Source organism: Cetorhinus maximus, chromosome 24 (genome assembly GCF_964194155.1).
Source record: "Cetorhinus maximus chromosome 24, sCetMax3.hap1.1, whole genome shotgun sequence".
NCBI classification, from domain to species: domain Eukaryota; kingdom Metazoa; phylum Chordata; class Chondrichthyes; order Lamniformes; family Cetorhinidae; genus Cetorhinus; species Cetorhinus maximus.
The window spans coordinates 55,172,145-55,192,327 of NC_135902.1; the positions used below are offsets into that span (position 1 = coordinate 55,172,145).

At 43.8% G+C, this 20,183-nt stretch overlaps 1 protein-coding gene across 1 annotated transcript in view; it reads left to right on the plus strand.

The window, feature by feature from the left end:
• Positions 1-20,183, plus strand: part of LOC144699546 (ankyrin repeat and fibronectin type-III domain-containing protein 1-like) — a gene marked incomplete at its 3' end in the record, with an annotated part of 134,721 nt that overhangs the window by 66,504 nt on the left and 48,034 nt on the right. Inside the window, exon 5 of the mRNA XM_078570592.1 lies at positions 10,424-10,464. Coding sequence (XP_078426718.1) covers positions 10,424-10,464 — 41 coding nt within the window. The remainder of the gene's footprint in view (positions 1-10,423; positions 10,465-20,183) is intronic.

Consider the following 20,183-nt stretch of genomic DNA (forward strand, 5'->3'; position numbering starts at 1 on the left):
TAAAATGATGCGCGGTGATGTCAGGTGTGCGCATCCCGATGTCACCGCGCGCCAGTTAGATTGTCAGTTTGGTGGGCGCGCAGCCGCTGAACTGTCAAAGGCCTATTAAGGCCATTAACAAAGCAACTAAAGTGGCTAAGAATGCTGCCCATCCAACCTTAAGGAAGAGCCCAGGCGGCCTTCACATTTTTCATGAAACCTCATCCACGGGCAGGATGAGGTTTCGTGAAGGGTTTTTAAAATTAAATAAAAATTTATGAAAAAATTAATGGAAATGTCCTGGCTCGTGTGACAGCTTCACATGAGGGGACATGTCCTTACAATTTTTTTCCACCTTTATTAAACTTTCCACAGCTTCAACTAACCTCCCCGAGGCACCTTTGTGCCTCAGAGAGATTTCTGTGCTCTTTCCCGCACATGCTCGAAAGAGCATAGGCCCCGACTCAGGGAATCCCCCCTGCCCGCACAGGGAGCGCACAGCACTTCCGGGTGTGCGTCACGCTGGGCGGGCCACATAAAATGGCGGCACAGACCCAATCGGGGGCGCCCATTGGGTTCGCACTCGCTTCTACCAGCTCCCGCACAACCCCCTCAACGAGGGGAAAATTCTTCCCTGTGAAAATGCTTCATGATTTTGAAGATCTCGATTAAGCCTTCTCTGCTCCAAGGAGAACAATACCAGCTTCTCCAGTCTTTCTACATGACTGAGATCCCTCATCCTTGGTACCATTCTAGTAAATCTCCTCCGTACCCTCTCCAAAGCCTTATCACCCTTCCTAAAGTGAGCTGACCACAACTTAAATAAAGGCAGTTACAAGAGTACAAAGGCAGAGTTGGCTAAAATAAACTGGTAAAATAGGTTAAAAGGTAGAGCAGTGGAGGAGCAGTAGCAGGCATTTGGAGATATTTCAGAACTCTCAGCAAAGATATATTCCAATAAGAAAGGAGGACCTGTGTGAAGGATGCACCGTCTGTGGCTAACTAAGGAACTTCAAGATAGTATCAAATTGAAAGAAGATGTGTATAATCCTGCAAAGATTAGTGGTGGGTCAGAAGATTGGAGAGATTTTAGAAACCAGCAAAGACTGATGAAAAAAAAAGAGAATTAGGGTGTGAGAGAAAACTAGCGAAGAGTTTCTACAGGTATTTAAAAAGGTAAAGAGTAACGAAAGTGAACATTGGTGCGTTAGAGGGTGAGACTGGGGAATGAACAATGGGGAATAAGGAGATGGCAGAAGCATTGGACAGATATTTTGTGTCTGTCTTCACAGTAGAAGACACAAACAAACCCCAGAAATAATTATAAATCAAGAGGTAAAAGGGAGGGAAGAACTTAAAACAATGACAATCACCAGGAAAAGGACACTGAGAAAACCATTGGAACTAAAAGCTGACAAGTCCCCTGGACCTGATGGACTTCATCTTAGGGTTTAAAAGTAATGGCTGCTGAGATAGTAGATGCATTGATTTTAATTTTCCAAAATTCCCTAGATTCTGGAAAGGTTCCATCAGATTGGAAAATAGTGAATGTGACTTCTCTATTCAATAAAGGAGGGAGACAGAAAGCAGGGAACTACAGGCCAGTTAACTTAATATCTGTCATAGGTAAAATATTGGAATCTATTATTAAGGAGGTTATGGCAGGGCACTTAGAAAATCTCAATGAAACCAGGCAGAATCAACATGGTTTTGTGAAAGGGAAATTGTGTTTGACTAATTTATTGGAGTTCTTTGAGGAAGTAACAAGCAACGTGAATAAAGGGGAACCTGTGGATGCAATGTACTTGGATTTCCAGAAGACATTTGACAAGGTGCCATATCAAAGGTTACTGCACAAAATAGGAACTCATGGTGTAGGGGGTAACATATCAGCTTGGATAGAGGATTAGTAAATAAATAGGAAGCAGAGAGTAGGGATAAATGTTTTTTTTCAGGTTGGCAAGCTGTTACTAGTGGAGTGCCACAGGGATCAATGCTGGAGCCTCAACTACTTATAAACTATATCAATATTGATGAAGGGACCAAATGTATTGTTGCTAAATTCCCTGATCACACAAAGACAGGTCGGAAAGTAAGTTGTCAAGAGGCCATAAAGAGTCTACAAAGGGTTTTAGATAGGTTAAATCAGTGGCCAAAAATCCGGCAGATGGAATATAATTATTAATATATTATTTAAATGGCGAGAGATTGCAGAACTCTGAGATACAGAGCGATCTGGATGTCCTCGTATATGAATCACAAAAAGCTAGTATACAGGTATAGCAAGTGATTAGGAAGGCAAATGGAATGTTGTCTATTGTAAGGGGAATGGAATATAAATGTAGGGAAGTGTTGCTACAGCTTTACAGGGCCTTAGTTAGACCACATTTTTAAAAATTCATTCATGGAATGTGAGCATCACTGCCTTGACCAGCATTTATTGCCCATCCCTAGTTGCCCTTGAGAAGGTGGTGGTGAGCTGTCTTCTTGAACTGCTGCAGTCTATGTGGTGCAAGTACACCCACAGTGCTGTTAGGGAGGGAGTTCCAGAATTTTGACCCAGCGACAGTGAAGGAACGGCGATATATTTCCAGGTCAGGATGGTGAGTGACTTGGAGGGGAACTTCCAGGTAGTGGTGTTCTCATGTGTCTGCTGCCCTTGACCTTCTAGATGGTAGTGTTCATGGGTTTGGAAGGTGCTGTCTAAGGAGGTTTGGTGAGTTTCTGTAGTGCATCTTGTAGATGGTACACACTGCTGCCACTGTGCATCGGTGGTGGAGGGAGTGAATGTTTGTGCATAGGGTGTCAATCAAGCGGGCTGCTTTGTCCTGGATAATATCGAGCTTCTTAAGTGTTGTGGGAGCTGCACTCATCCAGGCAAGTGGGGAGTATTCCATCACACTCCTGACTTGTTCCTTGTAGATGGTGGACAGGCTTTGAGGAGTCAGGAAGTGAGGTAATCACCACAGAATTTCTAGCCTTTGTAGCCACAGTATTTATATGGCTAGTCCCGTTCAGTTTCTGGTCAATGGTAACCCCCAGGATGTTGATAGTGGGGGATTCAGTGATGGTAATGCCATTGAATGTTAAGGGGCGATGGTTAGATTCTCTCTTGTTGGAGATGGTCATTGCCTGACACTTGTGTAGTCCGAATGTTACTTGCCATTTATCAGCCCAAGCCTGGATATTGTCCAGGTCTTGCTGCATTTGGACATGGACTGCTTCAGTATCTGAGGAGTTGTGAATGGTGCTGAACATTGTGCAATCATCAGCAAACATCCCCACTTCTGACCTTATGATGGAAGGAAGGTCATTGATGAAGCAGCTGAAGATGGTTGGGCCTAGGACACTATCCTGAGGAATTCCTGCAGTGATGTCCTGGAACTGAGATGATTGACCTCCAACAACCACAACCATCTTCCTTTGTGCCCGGTATGACTCCAGCCAGTGGACAGATTTCCCCAATTCCAATTAACTCCAATTTTGTTAGGGTTCCCTGTTGCTACACACGGCCAAATGCGGCCTTGATGTCAAGGGCAGTCACTCTCATCTCACCTCGGGAGTTCAGCTCTTTTGTCCATGTTTGAATCAAGGCTGTAATGAGGCCAGGAGTGGCCCTGACGGATCCCAAACTCAGCCTCAGTGAGCAGGTTATTGCTAAGTAAGTGCTGCTTGATAACACTGTTGATGACCCCTTCCATCATTTCACTGATGATCAAGAGTAGACTGATGGGATGGTAATTGGCCAGGTTGGATTTGTCCTGCTTTTGTGTACAGGACATACCTGGGTAATTTTCCACATAGCCAGGTAGATGCCAGTGTTGTAGCTGTATGGGAACAGCTTGGCTAGGGGCGCGGCAAGTTCTGGAGCACAAGTCTTCAGTACTATTGCCGGAATATTGTCAGTGCCCTTAGCCTTTGCAGTATCCAGTGCCTACAGCCATTTCTTGATATCACATGGAGTGAATTGAATTGGCTGAAGACTGTGATGCTGGAGACCTCCGGAGGAGGCCGAGATGGATCATCCACCCAGCACTTCTGTCTGAAGATTGTTGCAAATGCTTCAGTCTTAACTTTTGCACTGCTGTGCTGGGCTCCTCCATCATTGAGGATGGGGATATTTGTGGAGCCTCCTCCTCCAGTGAGATGTTTGATTGTCCACCACCATTCACAACTGGATGTTGCAGGACTGCAGAGCTTAGATCTGATCCACTGGTTGTGAAATCGCTTAGCCTGTCCATCACTTGCTGCCTATGCTGTTTGGTACACAAGTAACCCTGTGTTGTAGCTTTAACAGGTTGCCACATCACTTTTAGGTATGCGTGGTGCTGCTGCTGGCATGCCCTCCTACACTCTTCATTGAACCAGGATTGATTCCCTGGCTTGGTGGTAATTGTAGAGTGGGGGATAAGCCAGACCATCAGCTTATAGATTGTGTTCGAGTACAATTCTGTTGCTGCTGATGGCCCACAGTGCCTCATGGATGCCCAGTCTTGAGTTGCTAGATCTGTTCTAAATCGACCCTATTTAGCACAGTGGTAGTGCCACACAACATGAGGAGGGTATCCTCAATGTGAAGAGGTGACTTCATCTCTACAACGACTGTGCGGTGGTCGCTCCTACCGATACTGTCATGGACAGATGCATCTGCAGCAGGCAGATGGAGTACTGTGTACAGATTTGGTCTCCCTACTTAAGAAAGGATATAATTGCATTAGAAAAAATTCAGAGAAGGTTCACTCAACTGATTCCTGGGATAAAAGGGCTTTTGAGGAAAGGTTGAACAGTTTGAGGCTATACTGTCGTGACTCACTGGGGATAATGCGCTGTAATATCAGCCCCACTGTTCCCTGAGCCACAACCAATGTGAAAAGTTTGACCAAACCACCAGATTGCCCCAATTCTACCCAACTGTTTAAGAATACGAGAATACCAGGTTTATAAACTTAATAAGTAAATAACTGTTTATTGAACAAACTGTTGTTAACCAGTGGCAAAAGAAAGAAATATGAACTGCTAACATCTAACACTATAACCTAAACCCCACCCCCTTCTTAAATCCCTATACACACATACACAAGGCACATAAGACACACAAAACATGGATTTTAAGGGTGGCATAAAACAGTTCAATAACATCAATTCCGGAGTACAGGATTTAATGGGTTGATTTTGATCAATGTCTTCCAAATTCCTTTCAGTTTTTGTTAATGACACGAAGTGGTCTTCCAGCACTTTCAGTCTGTAGTTCTTTTCAATGACCCTAATGGTGATTTTCCCCTTTTCCTTTTTACAGGGGTTTCCTCAGAGAGAAAGCAGGTTATAGAGATATGTGGGAAAGAGATTTTAGATGTTTTCTCTTTGCAGGCCAGGAGCTTTCCACTGTGGAGTTACTGGAATCTTCCACACACAGAAGACGTTATAGGTCTTGTTCCTTTCAGGCTAGGAGCTTTCTGCACTGCTCTCATACAAAACCCTGGTCACCTGGTCAGGAGCCAATTAAAATGCTGTTGTCAGACAGCTCCCTTGGTCCAGGACTCCTTTCCAGCACCATCCTGTTTTTCATGGCACATTCAGTTCCAAGACTGCAACATTGTGTATATCTCTCATCCTGTTCCAGTGGACATGTCTTTCAACCTGCAGCTGTTGTAATTCTAATCCACAGCCTAATAGAAGATAAAAAGATATGTTCTTTACAATACCTATTCAGAAGAATGAGAGGTGACCTTATTGATAAGGTGGATGCTGAGAGGATATTCCCCTTTGTAGATCTAGGGGTACAGTTTAAAAATTAGGGGTCCTCAGATGAGGAGAAATTTTTTTCTCTCAGACGTCCTTGAGGAATTCTCTTTCCCAGAGAGCAGTGGAGGCCGGGCCATTGAATATATTCAAGGCTGAGTTAGACAGATTTTTGGTAGGCAAGGGACTCAAGGGTTATGAGAGGCAGACAGGAAAGTGGAATTGAGAGCACAACCAGGTCAGCCATAATCTTATCAAACGGTGAAGCAGGCTCAAGGTGCTGAATAGCCTACTCCTGCTCCTAACTCTTAGGGAGAATTTTCACATTGGTGTGTGGGGGCGGGACCCGCACACCGACACGTAAAATGACATCTTCGGGCATGTGTCCCGTGTCACCACGCGTCATTTAGATCTTCCATTTGGTGGACGCACACTGGAGGTGGCTGTGCGACCATCGAACTGTCAAAGGCCTGTTAAGGCCATTAATAAACCATTTAAAATAATTCTCAATGCTGCCTGTCCAACTGTAAGGTTAGCGGGGGGCAGGCAGAGAGCCCACGCAGCCTTCGCGTTTTTCATTGAACCTCATCCATAGGCAGGATGAGGTCTCATAAAAGTTTTATTAAATTAAGAAATAAATTTTGCTCATTTCATAGACGTGTGACACTGTCACATGAGGGGACATGTGTAAGTGGTTTTTAATTTTCTTTATTAAAAATTCTCAATCTGAAGTTAATCTCCTCGAGGCAGCTCTGTGCCTCAGGGAGATTGCTGGGCTCTTTCGCGCGCAGACCCCGACTCTCCCTCCTTCACCCCCCCTGTACAGCTAGCGCTGAGCGTTACAGGCCGCGGGTCATGCTGGACAGGCCTTCATTGGCCCACTCACATAAAATGGCAGCGCCCAGCTGATCCCCGACAGGCAGAAAACTCTGCCCCTTGTGTTCAGTGCTCTAGCTGAGGTCTAATCAGTGTTTTATAAAGGTTTAGCATAACTTCATTGCTTTTGTCTCTATTCCTGTATGAATAAAGCATTAATAATATGCTTTTTAACAGCTTCTCAGCTTATCCTACCACTTTCAAAGATTTCAGTAGATATAACCCCAAGCCTCTGTTTGTGCACCACCCTCTTTCCCTCCACACTCCTGCCCTCCCCCCACTCCCTCCCTCTCTCCCCACTCTCTCCCTCCCTCCCCACTCCCTCCCTCTCTCACCACTCCCGCTCTCCCTCCCCACTCCTGCTCTCCCTCCCCACTCTCTTCCTCCCTCCCCACTCCCACTCTTCCTCCCCACTCCTGCTCTCCCTCCCCACTCCCTACCTCTCTCCCCAATCCTACTATCCCTCCTGTGCTGCCCCCCACTCCCTCACCCCCTCACTACTCCTACTCTCCCTCCCCACTCCCCCCTCCCTCCCCACTCCTGCTCTCCGTCCCTGCGTCCATTCTCCCTCCCCACTCTTGCTCTCCCTCCCCACTCTTGCTCTTCCTCCCCACTCTTGATCTCCCTCTCCACTCCTGCCCCCCTCCCTGCTCCCTCCCTCCCCACCCCTGCCCCCCTTCCTTGCTCCCACTCTCCTTCCCCACTCCTGCTCTCCTTCCCAATTCCTGCTCTCCCTCCCCACTCCTGCTGTCTTTCCCCACTCCTGCCCTCCCTAGAGTTGCCTCTGGCTGTGGCTCAGTGTCTGGGTTTGCTTCATTCAGGAGGGTTTTCAGGTAGTTTATTCCTGCTGGTCTTGGCTATTCTGTGTTTGAGCAATTCTGTTAGGGCTCTTTTAAGTGTTATTTATTTATTGTGATGTAAAAGAGTCTGGAATTGAAGCAATAAAATTGTGTCTGATTCTGATGCTGCTGCTGTTGCTATTCGATTACCTGAGTTGAAACTCTTTGTCTCAGCAGTAAAAACAATATTTATTTTCTGTTTGACTAAAGCTCTATTTCCCACTCTGTTTTTCTAGCTCTTTCTCTGTAGCTCTTTTGTTCCTCGACCTTCACCCCCACAGAGATACTCCCTCCCTACACACACTGAGGAACAGCAGAATTCTACCTCTCAGCTCCACCTGCATGCTCACTCACGCATACTGACACACAAACATAGACACATGCACTCACACACATGCATACTCACACATAAACACACATGAACACACACACACACTCATACATGCATATTCACACACACACACATACTTACACACAAACACACACACACACACACACACACACACACGCATATTTTCATGTAAACGCACACTCACACACGCTCATACGTGCATACTAACACAAACACACGCACACAGTCAAATGCACGCACACATGCATACAGATACAAACACTGCACCCACACATGTGGACACATGATACACACACTCGCACATTCACACAAGTGCACACTGATACCCACAAACACAGATACAAACAGCCACATATTCACACACACATACAGAAACACGCATACATACATGCATACACACACTTACATGCATACACACACAGATACGCAAACATACATGTATACAGACACAGATACACACACGTACACACAAAGAAACAAGCACATGCACAGACACAGACAAACACCTACACCCAGGCACACACTCACACACATGCATACAGAGACACACAGGTACAGGCATATGCATCCACACAAAGGTTCATAGACTTACACACACCCATGCACGGAGGTATACACACACACACTCAGGCAGGCACACACACTGACAGAAGTGCACATGTATGGACAGATGCACACTGACACACATACTGGCACATACAGGTGCACATATGGGCTAGAGCACACAGGCACACTGCCCACTGCACTTTTTTAAGTAAATGATAGCGCAAGGCATGCTCTGAGGCAAGGTAGAGTCAGACTGGGTATACAGGGAGAGGTCAGAGTGACTCTGGGTGTACAGGGAGAGGTCTGAGTGACAGGGTGTATGGGGAGAGGTCAGAGTGACACTGGGTGTACAGGGAGAGGTCTGAGTGACAGGGTGTATGGGGAGAGGTCAGAGTGACACTGGGTGTACGGGGAGAGGTCCAAGTGACACATGGTGTATGGAGAGAGGTCAGAGTGACACTGGGTGCATGAGGAGAGGTCAGAGTGACACTGGGTGTATGGGGAGAGGTCAGAGTGACTCTGGGTGTACAGGGAGAGGTCTGAGTGACAGGGTGTATGGGGAGAGGTCAGAGTGACTCTGGGTGTACAGGGAGAGGTCTGAGTGACAGGGTGTATGGGGAGAGGTCAGAGTGACACTGGGTGTACGGGGAGAGGTCCAAGTGACACATGGTGTATGGAGAGAGGTCAGAGTGACACTGGGTGCATGAGGAGAGGTCAGAGTGACACTGGGTGTATGGGGAGAGGTCAGAGTGACTCTGGGTGTACAGGGAGAGGTCTGAGTGACAGGGTGTATGGGGAGAGGTCAGAGTGACTCTGGGTGTACAGGGAGAGGTCTGAGTGACAGGGTGTATGGGGAGAGGTCAGAGTGACACTGGGTGTACGGGGAGAGGTCCAAGTGACACATGGTGTATGGAGAGAGGTCAGAGTGACACTGGGTGCATGAGGAGAGGTCAGAGTGACACTGGGTGTATGGGGAGAGGTCAGAGTGACACAGGGTGTATGGGGAGAGGTCAGAGTGACACAGGGTGCATGGGGAGAGGTCAGAGTGACACTGGGTGCATGAGGAGAGGTCAGAGTGACAGTGGGTGTATGGGGAGAGTTCAAACTGTGTTTCTGTGAAATTTAATTAGTAGTTTCATTATTTTTTCAGGGGTTTTCAATTGTATTTGTTTCCTAGCAACCTGTACTGGAAAGAAAGCCCACAGCTGTTTAGAGTCCAATTTACAAAACTCATGTAGAAACTCTCATCGAGGGATAAATATTTTCATTTTGGGACATCAATTTTCTTTCTAATAATGTTCAATGTTTCCAGCCATATTCTTGGATGTAGATTTAGAAAAGATAATCAGCCTATAGAATAATCACCCTGTGGAATAATTATCCTATGTAATAATTATCCTATGGAATAATTATCCTATGGAATAATCACCCTACAGAATATTCATCCAGTGGAACAATTATACTATAGAATAATCATCTCATGGAATAATCTCCTTTCAGAATAATTACCCTATGGAATAATCACTGGAATAATTTCCCTATGGAGTAATCACCCTATGGAATAATTATCTCATGGAATAAGCACCCTACAGAATAATCACCCTGTGGAATATCCGTACTATGGAACAATTATTCTATGGAATAATCATCTCATGGAATAATCACCCTACAGAATTACCCTAATGATCCTATGGAATAAGCACTCTGTAGAATAATTGCCCTATGGAATAACCACCCTACTGAATAATTATCCTACGGAATAATTATCTCATGGAATAATCATCCCATGGAATAATCACCCTATAGAATAATTACCTATGGAGTAATATGGCTTCCAAACAACCAAAGGAAATTTTATACTTGATGTAAAGTGATATGGACATTGTTCCAAATTCCTCCTCCCAGCATTGAGCTCTTTCCCTGGGAAGGGGTGTCAAGCTCATAAGAATTCCCACCTCAGAATCCTAATGAGTGTACCAGGATGACTTAGCTGGAAAATCTCCCACTGGGAATGCAATGCTTCCCAAGGGGGATGAGATTTTTCTGCTTGTAAATTTTATGTTTCCAATGTGCATTTTATTTTTTTTAACAGATTCTTGGATCTACAGACAGAACAGATTCTCAGCAGAAGAGGTAAGTGTAATTATGAAACCTTCCATGAGAAAAGGCTGAACTATTTCTTGGGGAGAGGATGGTTTGTCTCTTCATTCCATCCTTTCCCCTTTCTCCCCCTCCACTCCATGGGGTAATTTTCACAGGTAACATCCACTTCCCATCTCGATCCTCTAACTGAATTTTTTGAGGAGGTTTCTAATGAAGTTGACAAAGGACCATGTACAGATTTTATCTGTACGGACTTCCAGAAAGTGCTTGATAAGGTTCCACACTAATGCTTATTGCTAAAATGTCAGAGTGTTTGGAATTGGAGATCGTCGCTTTTTTGACTGGGGTTGAAAATATTGGGAGGTAGGGGACAGAGAGATTGAATGAAGGATACGTACTTGATTGATGGGATGTGACAAATGATGTTCCCCAGGGATCTGTTCTGGGGCCTCAGCTTTCACCATATTTATTAATGATTTTATTCCCTATTTCCCTATAATATACACCGGGACTGCTATTCTTTATCATTTACACCTGGACTGCTATTCTCTATAATATACACTGGGACTGCTATTCTCTATAATATACACCGGGACTGCTATTCTTTATCATTTACACCTGGACTGCTATTCTCTATAATATACACCGGGACTGCTATTCTTTATCATTTACACCTGGACTGCTATTCTCTATAATATACACCTGGACTGCTATTCTTTATCATTTACACCTGGACTGCTATTCTCTATAACATACACTGGGACTGCTATTCTCTATAATATACACCGGGACTGCTATTCTTTATCATTTACGCCAGGACTGCTATTCTCTATAGTATACACAGGGGCTGCTATTCTCTATAATATACACCGGGACTGCTATTCTCTATAATATACACCGGGACTGCTATTCCTTGTAATATACACAGAGGCTGCTGTTCTGTATAGTATATACAAGGGCTGCTATCCTTTATCATATACACAGGGCCTGCTATTCTCTATTATATACACAGGAGCTGCTTTTCCCCATAATATATGCAGGGACTGCTATTCTCTGTAGTATACACAGAGGCTGCTATTCTCTATAATATACAAAGGGACTGCTATTCTCTATGATATACACAGGGACTGCTATTCTCTATAATATACAAAGGGACTGCTATTCCCTATAATATACACAGGGGCTGTTATTCTCTATAACATACACAGAGACTGCTATTCTCTATAATATACACAGGGGCTGCTATTCTCTGTAATATACACAGAGGCTGCTATTCTCTATAATATACACAGGGGCTGCTATTCTCTGTAATATACACAGAGGCTGCTATTCTCTATAATATACACAGGGGCTGCTATTCTCTGTAACATACACAGAGACTGCTATTCTCTATAATATACACAGGAGCTGCTATTCCCTATAAAAAAGACAGAGGCTGCTATTCTTTATGATATATACAGGGGCTGATATTTTCTATAACACACACAGGGGCTGCTATTCCATATAATCTACACAGGGGCTGCTGTTCTCTATCATATACACAGGCTGTTATCCCCTATAATATATACAGGGATGGCTATTCAGCATAATATACATAGGAGCTGCTGTTCTCTATGCTATACACAGGGGCTACTATTCTTTATGATATATACAGAGGCTGCTTTTCTCTATAACATTCACAGGGCTGCTATTCTTACAATATACACTGGAGCTGCTGTTCTCTAGAATATACACAGGCACTTCTATCCCCTATAACATACACAGGGGCTGCTATTCCATATAGTCTACATAGGAGCTGCTATTCTCTACCATATACACAGGCTGTTATCCCCTACAGTATACACAGGGATGGCTATTCAGTATAATATACACAGGGGTTGCTATTCCCTATAATATACAGAGGGACTGCTAATCTCTATAATGTACAGAGGGTCTGCTACTCCCTGTAATGAACACAGAGGCTGACAATCCCAGTAATAAACACAATGTTGGCTATTTCCCTGTACTGGCCATTGTTACAGATAGGAGGGGGTTTAATATAAACAGCATTGATCTCTCCTCTCACCACCCGTCCGTAAGCAGAATTGTGTTTTTGATTTTTGATTTCCCCCTTTATACTAGGTGGTATATTTTACCCACCCCTCAGCTTTTGTGGGATCCAATTTCTATTAACAGCCCCACTGTGAACTCAAGATAGGGTAAAATCAGAGGGATGGTTTGTTTTACATACACTCAAAATGCAGGAAGAGGGTTGACTACATAGCCCCCGGTACATTGAAACCGTGAAAGAGGGATAAAGAAAAAAAAGAGGTACAGGGCAAAGACCACAGAGAAAATAAGAGTTTTTGTTTCATTTGAGTCCAGAACCCAAAATCAAAGTCCAGTGGTGATTCTTTCAGAGTCACCAGATTAAAGGCTGATGCCGGATAATTCACTTTTCCATCCTTCCATGATGAAATGGGCATGTAGAGATGAATTAGTCTTGCAGGCACTGGTACAGAAGTTCCAGTAGAAACAGTGTAGATGGGGGCCAGGCATTTACAGTCTGCTTTGCAGTCCACAAGGTAACTGGTTCTCCCAGCTGGGGGGGTGGTGGCATGTGATATGACTCCCACTTCTCCACTTTAGTTTGGACAATAGGTGTATATTCTTTTGTGGATTCTTGAGATGGTTAATGTTTCAACCATTAATAATTTAAAAAGAGGTTCCAGGGTCCTTTGTCCTATCAGACTAGCCATCTCCGTTGGCCAGGCCTTGGCCTTAAAAATGTAAATAGTCTTTGTATAATTCCTTTGGATTTGACCTCTGCAGTTACAGGGGTCATTAGCGTCTCTTCAGAGATAATGAGGAAGCAGATCTTCTGAATGCCAGTTTGTTTGAATCTTAGCCAGCGATGACTTCAGTCCTTTTTTAGCCTTTGCCCAGTTTTTTAAAAAAATCATAGGTTAGCCATGATGATATATATATATAATTTTTATAAAAATATAGGCCAGAATATTGCCGTTGGCGTGTGGGGGCGAGCCCGACATGCCAACGCACAAAACGTCACGAGATGACGTCAGGTGTGTGTCTTGACTTCATCGCGCGTTATTTAGATCTTTCATTTGGCTGGCGCGTGCCGGAGGAAGCTACGCGCCCGTCAAACTGCCAACGGCTTATTAAGGCTATAAAAAAATTAATCAACCACAGATTCACTACCCTCTGAGAGAAGAAATTCCTCCTCATCTCTGTCTTAACTGGGTGACCCCTTACTCTGAGATTCTACCCTCTGGTCCTCAACTCTCCCACAAGAGGAAACAACCTCTCAGCATCTACCCCGTCAAATCCCTTAAGAATCTTTTATGTTTCGATAAGGTTGCCTCTCATTCTTTTAAACTCCAATGAGTACAGGTCCAACCTACTCAACCTCTCCTCATAAGAAAATCCCTCCATTGCCAGGATCAACCTAGTGAACCTTCTCTGGACTGTCTCCAATGCCAGTATATCTTTCTTTAGATAAGGGACCAAAACTGTTCACAGTATTCTAGGTGTGGTCTAACTAGTGCCTTGTACAGATTTATCAAGACTTCCCTATTTTTATACTCCATTCCATTTTAAATAAAGGCCAACATTCCATTTGCCTTCCCTATTACCTGTTGAACTTGTATGTTAGCTTTTTGTGATTCATTCACAAAGACTCCCAAATCCCTCTGTGCTGCAGCTTTCTGCAGTCTTTCTCAATTTAAATAATATTCAGCTCTTCTATTCTTCCTGCCAAAGTGCATAACCTCACACTTTCCCACATTATATTCCATCTGCCAAGGTTTTGCCCACTCACTTAACTTGTCTATATCCCTCTGTAGACTCTTTGTGTCATCCTCACTACTTGCCTCCCACCATGGGCTCTTATCTTATTAAGTAGCCTTATGTGCGGTACCTTATTGAAAGTCTTTTGGAAATCCAAATATGTTACATCTACTGGTTCCCCTTTATCTATCCTGCTTGTTACCTCAAAGAATTCTAATAAATTTGTCAGGCATGATTTCCCCTTCATGAAGCCATGCTGACTCTGCTTGATTAGATTATGTATTTCTAAATGCTCTGCTATTACATCCTTTATAATAGACGGGTGTTAAGCTAACTGGCCTATAGTTACCTGTTTTTTTATCTCCCTCCCTTTTTGAATAAGGGTGTTACATTGGCCGTTCTCTAATCCTCTGGGACTTTTCCAGAATCTAAGGATTCTTGGAAGATTACTACCAGTGCATCCACTATCTCTGTAGCTACTTCCTTTAATATCCTAGGATGCAACCCATCAGGTCCAGGGGACTTATCGGCCTTTAGCCCCATTAGTGTCCCTAATACTTTTTCTCTAGTGATAGTTATTGTATTTATTTCCTCCCCACCTTTTGCCCCTTGATTATTTAGTATTTTTGGAATGCTATTAGTGTCTTCTATCGTGAAGACTGATGCAAAGTATTTATTTAACTCTTCTGCCATTTCTTGGTTCCCCATTATTATTTCCCCAGCCTCATTCCCTAAGGATTTATGTTCATTTTCATCTCTCTCTTCCTTTTTATATATTTAAAGAAGCTCTTACTGTCCGTTTTTATATTACTTGCTAGTTTACCCTCAAAGTTTATTTTCTCCCTCTTTATTATTTTTTTGGCCATCTTCTGTTGGTTTTTAAAACTTTCCTAATCCTCTGGTTTACCACTAATCTTTGCCAGATTGTATGTTTTTTTTTTCAATTTGATACTATCCTTAACTTCCTTAGTTAACCATGGGTTGGTTTATCCCCTTCCTTGAAACCTTCTTCCTCATTGCGATATATCTTTGTTATGAGTCATTAAATATTTTCTTAAATGTCTGCCATTGTTCATCAACTGTTTTTTCTGCTAAACTCCTTTCCCAGTCCACTGCAGCCAACTCTGCCCTCGTTCCATTGTAATTACCTGTATTTAAGTTTAGCACAGTTGTTTCCGACCCATGTTTCTCACTCTCAAACTGAATGCTAAATTCTACCTTGTAGCTAAATTCCCTCATTTCTAGGACCATTCTGGTAAATCTACTCTGCAACCTCTCAAGGACCCTCACATCCTTTCTAAAGTGTGGCGACCAGAACTAGATGCAATGCTCTAATTAGGGTCTAACAGAGCTTTATAAAGGTTCAACATAACTTCCCTGCTTTTGTACTCAATGCCTCTACTTACGAAGCTCAAGACCCCATATGCTTTGCCATCTTTTCTCTCAATATGCCCTGCCTCCTTTAAGGATCTTTGCACATAAACCCCTCAGGTCCCTCTGTTCCAGCAGGCTCTTTAGAACTGTGCCTCTCCCTATCCCTTCTGCCAAAATGCATCACCTCACACTTCTCTGTATAAAATTCAATGTATCATTTGTCTGCCCATTCTGCTAGACTATCTATGTCCTGTTGCTGTCGATTTGTATCCTCCTCACAGTTTGCCACTCCTCCAAGTTTGGTGTCATTGGCACATTTTGAAGTTTTACTCTGAATTCTAAGTTATTTATATGTATCAAAAAAGCAGTGGTCCTAGCAATGCCTTTGGGAACTCCGTTGTCTACCATCCTCTAGTCTATAGAGCTATCAAGCAGCACTTACACAACAATAACTTGCTCACTGACACTCAGTCGCTTCGGTCAGTGATCCTCAGCTCAGACCTCATTACAGCCTTGGTTCAAACATGGACAAAAGAGCTAACTCCAGAGGTAAGGTGAGAGTGTCTACCCTTGACATCAAGACAGCATTTGACCGAGTGTGGCATCAAGGAACCCGAGCAAGACTGGAGTCAATGGGAATCAGGGGGAAAACGCTCCACTGGTTGGAGTCATACCCAGCACAAAGGAAGATGGTTGTGTTTGTTGGAGGTCAGTCATCTCAGCTCCAGGACATCACTGCAGGAGTTCCTCAGGGTAGTGTCCTAGGCCCAAACATCTTCAGCTGCTTCGTCAATGACCTTCCTTCCATCATAAGGTCAGAAGTGGGGATGTTTGCTGATGATTGCACAATGTTCAGCACAATTTGTGACTCCTCAGATACTGAAGCAGCCCATGTCCAAATGCAGCAAGACCTGGACAATATCCAGACTTGGGCTGACAAGTGGCAAGTAACATTCACGCCACACAAGTGTCAGGCAATGACCATTTCCAACAAGAGAGAATCCAACCATCGCCCCTTCATATGCAATGACATTACCATTGCTGAAACCCACACTATCAACATCCTGGGGGTTACCACTGACTAGGACTGGGCCAACCATATAAATACTGTGGCTACAAGAGCATCAGAGGCTGGGAATTCTGCGGTGAGTAACTCACCTCCTGATTCCCCTAACCCTGTCCACCATCTACAAGGCACAAATCAGGAGTGTGATGGAATACCCTCCAGTTGTCTAGATTAGTTGGGAACCAATGACACTTGATACGCTCAACACCATCCAGGCCAAAGCAGCTCCCTTGATCGGCACCCCATTCACCAAGTTAAACATGCACTCCCTCCACCATCAGCACACAATTGCAGCAGTGTGTATTATCTACAAGTTGCACTACAGCAACTTGTCAAACCTCCTGTGACAACACCTTCCAAACCTGTGACCTCTACCAACTGAAAGCACAAGGGCAGCATATGCATACCACCACCTGCAAGTTCCCCTCCAAGTCACTCACCATCCCGACTCGGAACAATGTCTCCGTTCCTTCACTGTCGCTGGGTCAAAATCCTGGAACTCCCTCCCCAACAGTGCTGTGGGTGTACCTACACCCCAGTTTAAGAAGGCAGCTCACTATCACCTTCTTATGGGGAAATTAAGGATGGACAATAAATGCTGGCCTAGCCAACGACGCTTGCATCTCAAAAATATTCGCTGTTACTTCATCAAAGATTCAATTAGATTAGTCAAATTCATTCTGCTTCTTACAAATCCATGCTGGCTCTTCTTAATTAACTCAAATCTCTCCAAGTGCCTGTTGATATATTTTCCCTAATTATTGTTCCTAAAACCTTACCTACTACTGATGTTAATCTAAGTGTCCTGTCATTGCTAGGACTAAGTTCTTACATCCTTTCTTGAATAAAACTGTCACATTTGTCATTCTCCAGTTTGAAGATTATGGCAAGTCCTTCCACTATCTCAACTTCCTTTGGCAACTTGGCATGCAAACCATCTGGACCAGGTGAATTATCCACTCTAAGCTTTGCCAGCCTTTCCAGTACCTCCTGCCCATCAATTTTCACCCCATCCACTACCTCTTCATCTCCACTACTGCTGATATTTTATCATCATCCACTTCCTTAGTGAACACTGATGCAAAATACTGATTAATTATTCTAGACTTGTCCTGCACCTTTAAGGATATATCACTCTCTTTGTCCCTATTAGGCCCCAGTGTGCCTCCTACTAGCCGCTTATTATTTACATGCTGGTTGAAGAGTTTTGGGTTCCCTTTTATGTTGACAGGCATTCTACTCTCATATTCTCTCTTTACCGGTCTTATTTCCCTTACTTCCCCGATCAAGTTACTTGTACTTAGCCGATCTCTCATTTGAAGAATTCACCTGACGGGCCTCATACATCTCTTTTTCTTGTTTCATCATATTCTCAATTTTCCTCCTCATCCAAAAAGCCCTGACTTTGGCTCCCCTACCTTTAAGCCTTGCTGCAATGTACCTCGCCTATATCAGAAACAACTCTTCCTTAGAGATCCCCAATTGTTGCATGACATTTTTTTCTGTTTTGTCTCCAACATGGAAAGGCAGAGACACATTGCTGTGATACTCAACCATCCAATCACACTTTCATTGAGATTGGTTGCTGGTTTTATTATCGAGTTATGTTTTTCTTGCTACTTGATGTTCATTTTGATTTTAATTTAAATCAGATGTTTGCTACAGTCTCTAAGGTGCTGTTGACACACATTCTAATGAATCTGTTACTATGACAATGAGTGTTTTTATTTTACATACTGAATGTCAGAGGGCAGCAATGGGAATTGTTTCTGTTTGTTGCATTTCTGGATAAAATAACTCCTGCTGAAAACCTCCAAGCGTGAGTTATAAGGACAATTTTCTACTGAGCAGTTGAATGCCTTAGAACCAGTTTGGAACTCCCCTATGGCCCCATTTTGATTCTGTGTAACCCTCACTGTGAGGTCTCAGAGCAGATCAGAAGCTCCCCTCTGTTTTGAAAGTGAGTGACTATTTAGTCAGACTGTGAGTACTCACCTCACACACTGCATTGTTCACAGTGCAGGCTTCACAGATGATGCTGGCTCTCAAACTGTTTAGGTATTGTTGGCATAGTGAGACACCAGGAAACATCAGCGAGACTGTAAATTAGGAAGGCTAATGGTATGGCGGCTTTTATTGCAAGAGGGTTTTTGAGTACAGGAGTAGCGAAGTCTTGCTTCAATTATTTAGAAGCTTGGTTAGACTGCACCTGGAGTACTGTCAGCAGCTTTGGTCCCCTTACCTTAGGAAGAATATTATTGCCATAGAGGGAGTGCAACGAAGGTTCACCAGACTTGTTCCTGGGATGGCGGGACTGTCTTACGAGGAGAGATTGGGGAAACTGGGCCTGTATTCTCTAGAGTTTCGAAGAATGAGAGGTGATCTCATTGAAACCTACAAAATGCTTAAAGGAATAGACAGGGTAGATGCAGGTAAGATGTTTCACCTGGTTGGGGAGTCTAGAACCAGGGGACACAATTTCAAAATAAGGGGGAAGTCACTTAGGACTGAGATGAAGAAGAATTTTTTTACTCAGAGGGTTGTGAATCTTTGGAATTCTCTACCCCAGAGGGCTGTGGAAGCTCAGTCATTGGGTATGTTTAAAGCTGAGATTGACAGATTTCTAAATACTGATGACATAAAGGGATATGGGGATAGTGTGGGAAAAGGGCATCAAAGTGGATGATCAGCCAAGATCATATTGAATGGTAGAGTAGGCTCAGTGGGCTGAATGGCCTACTCCTGCTCCTTTGTTCCTAAATAAGCAGCAAGTGACCTCTCAGAACCCCACTGTAGCTGCACTGTGCTTTTATCATTATTATCAAAACAATTTCCTGGCAAGAGAATGGAGTGTGGAGAGTGAAGGTCTGCTGAGAGCCTCTGATGGAGTCTCTCTAAGGACAAAAATTCAACTTTAGTGTGATGCCAAAACAGCATTCCCATACTGGCCAAACACCTGACTGTTACACAGCCACCTTTACATCTCACCCATTGCAAACCCAGCTCTTACAACCTAGCTCATTAGACACCCACCCATTACATACTCAACTATTACATACCTGCCTGGTATATCCTCACCCATTACACACCCACCTATTACACATCAGCTTGTTACAAACCCAGCCCTTACACACCCAACCATTACACACCCACCCATTGCACAATCGAGTGTTACACACCTGTCCATTACACACCCACCTGTTACATGCCCCCATAATGCACCCACCTGTTACACACTTGCCTTTTACATACCAGCCCGTTACATATTTGCCTGTTATAAACTGACTTGTTACACACCAGCCTATTACACACCTACCCATTACACACCCACTTGTTACACACCCTCCCATTACATACCTGTCCAATATACACCCACATGTTACATGCACACCTGTGATACACCCACCTGTTACAAACCTGCCCATTACACACTCACCTGTTATATGCCAACCTGTTATACACCCGCCCATTACACACACATCCATTACACACCAGCCCATTACACATCCACCTGTCATAAAGC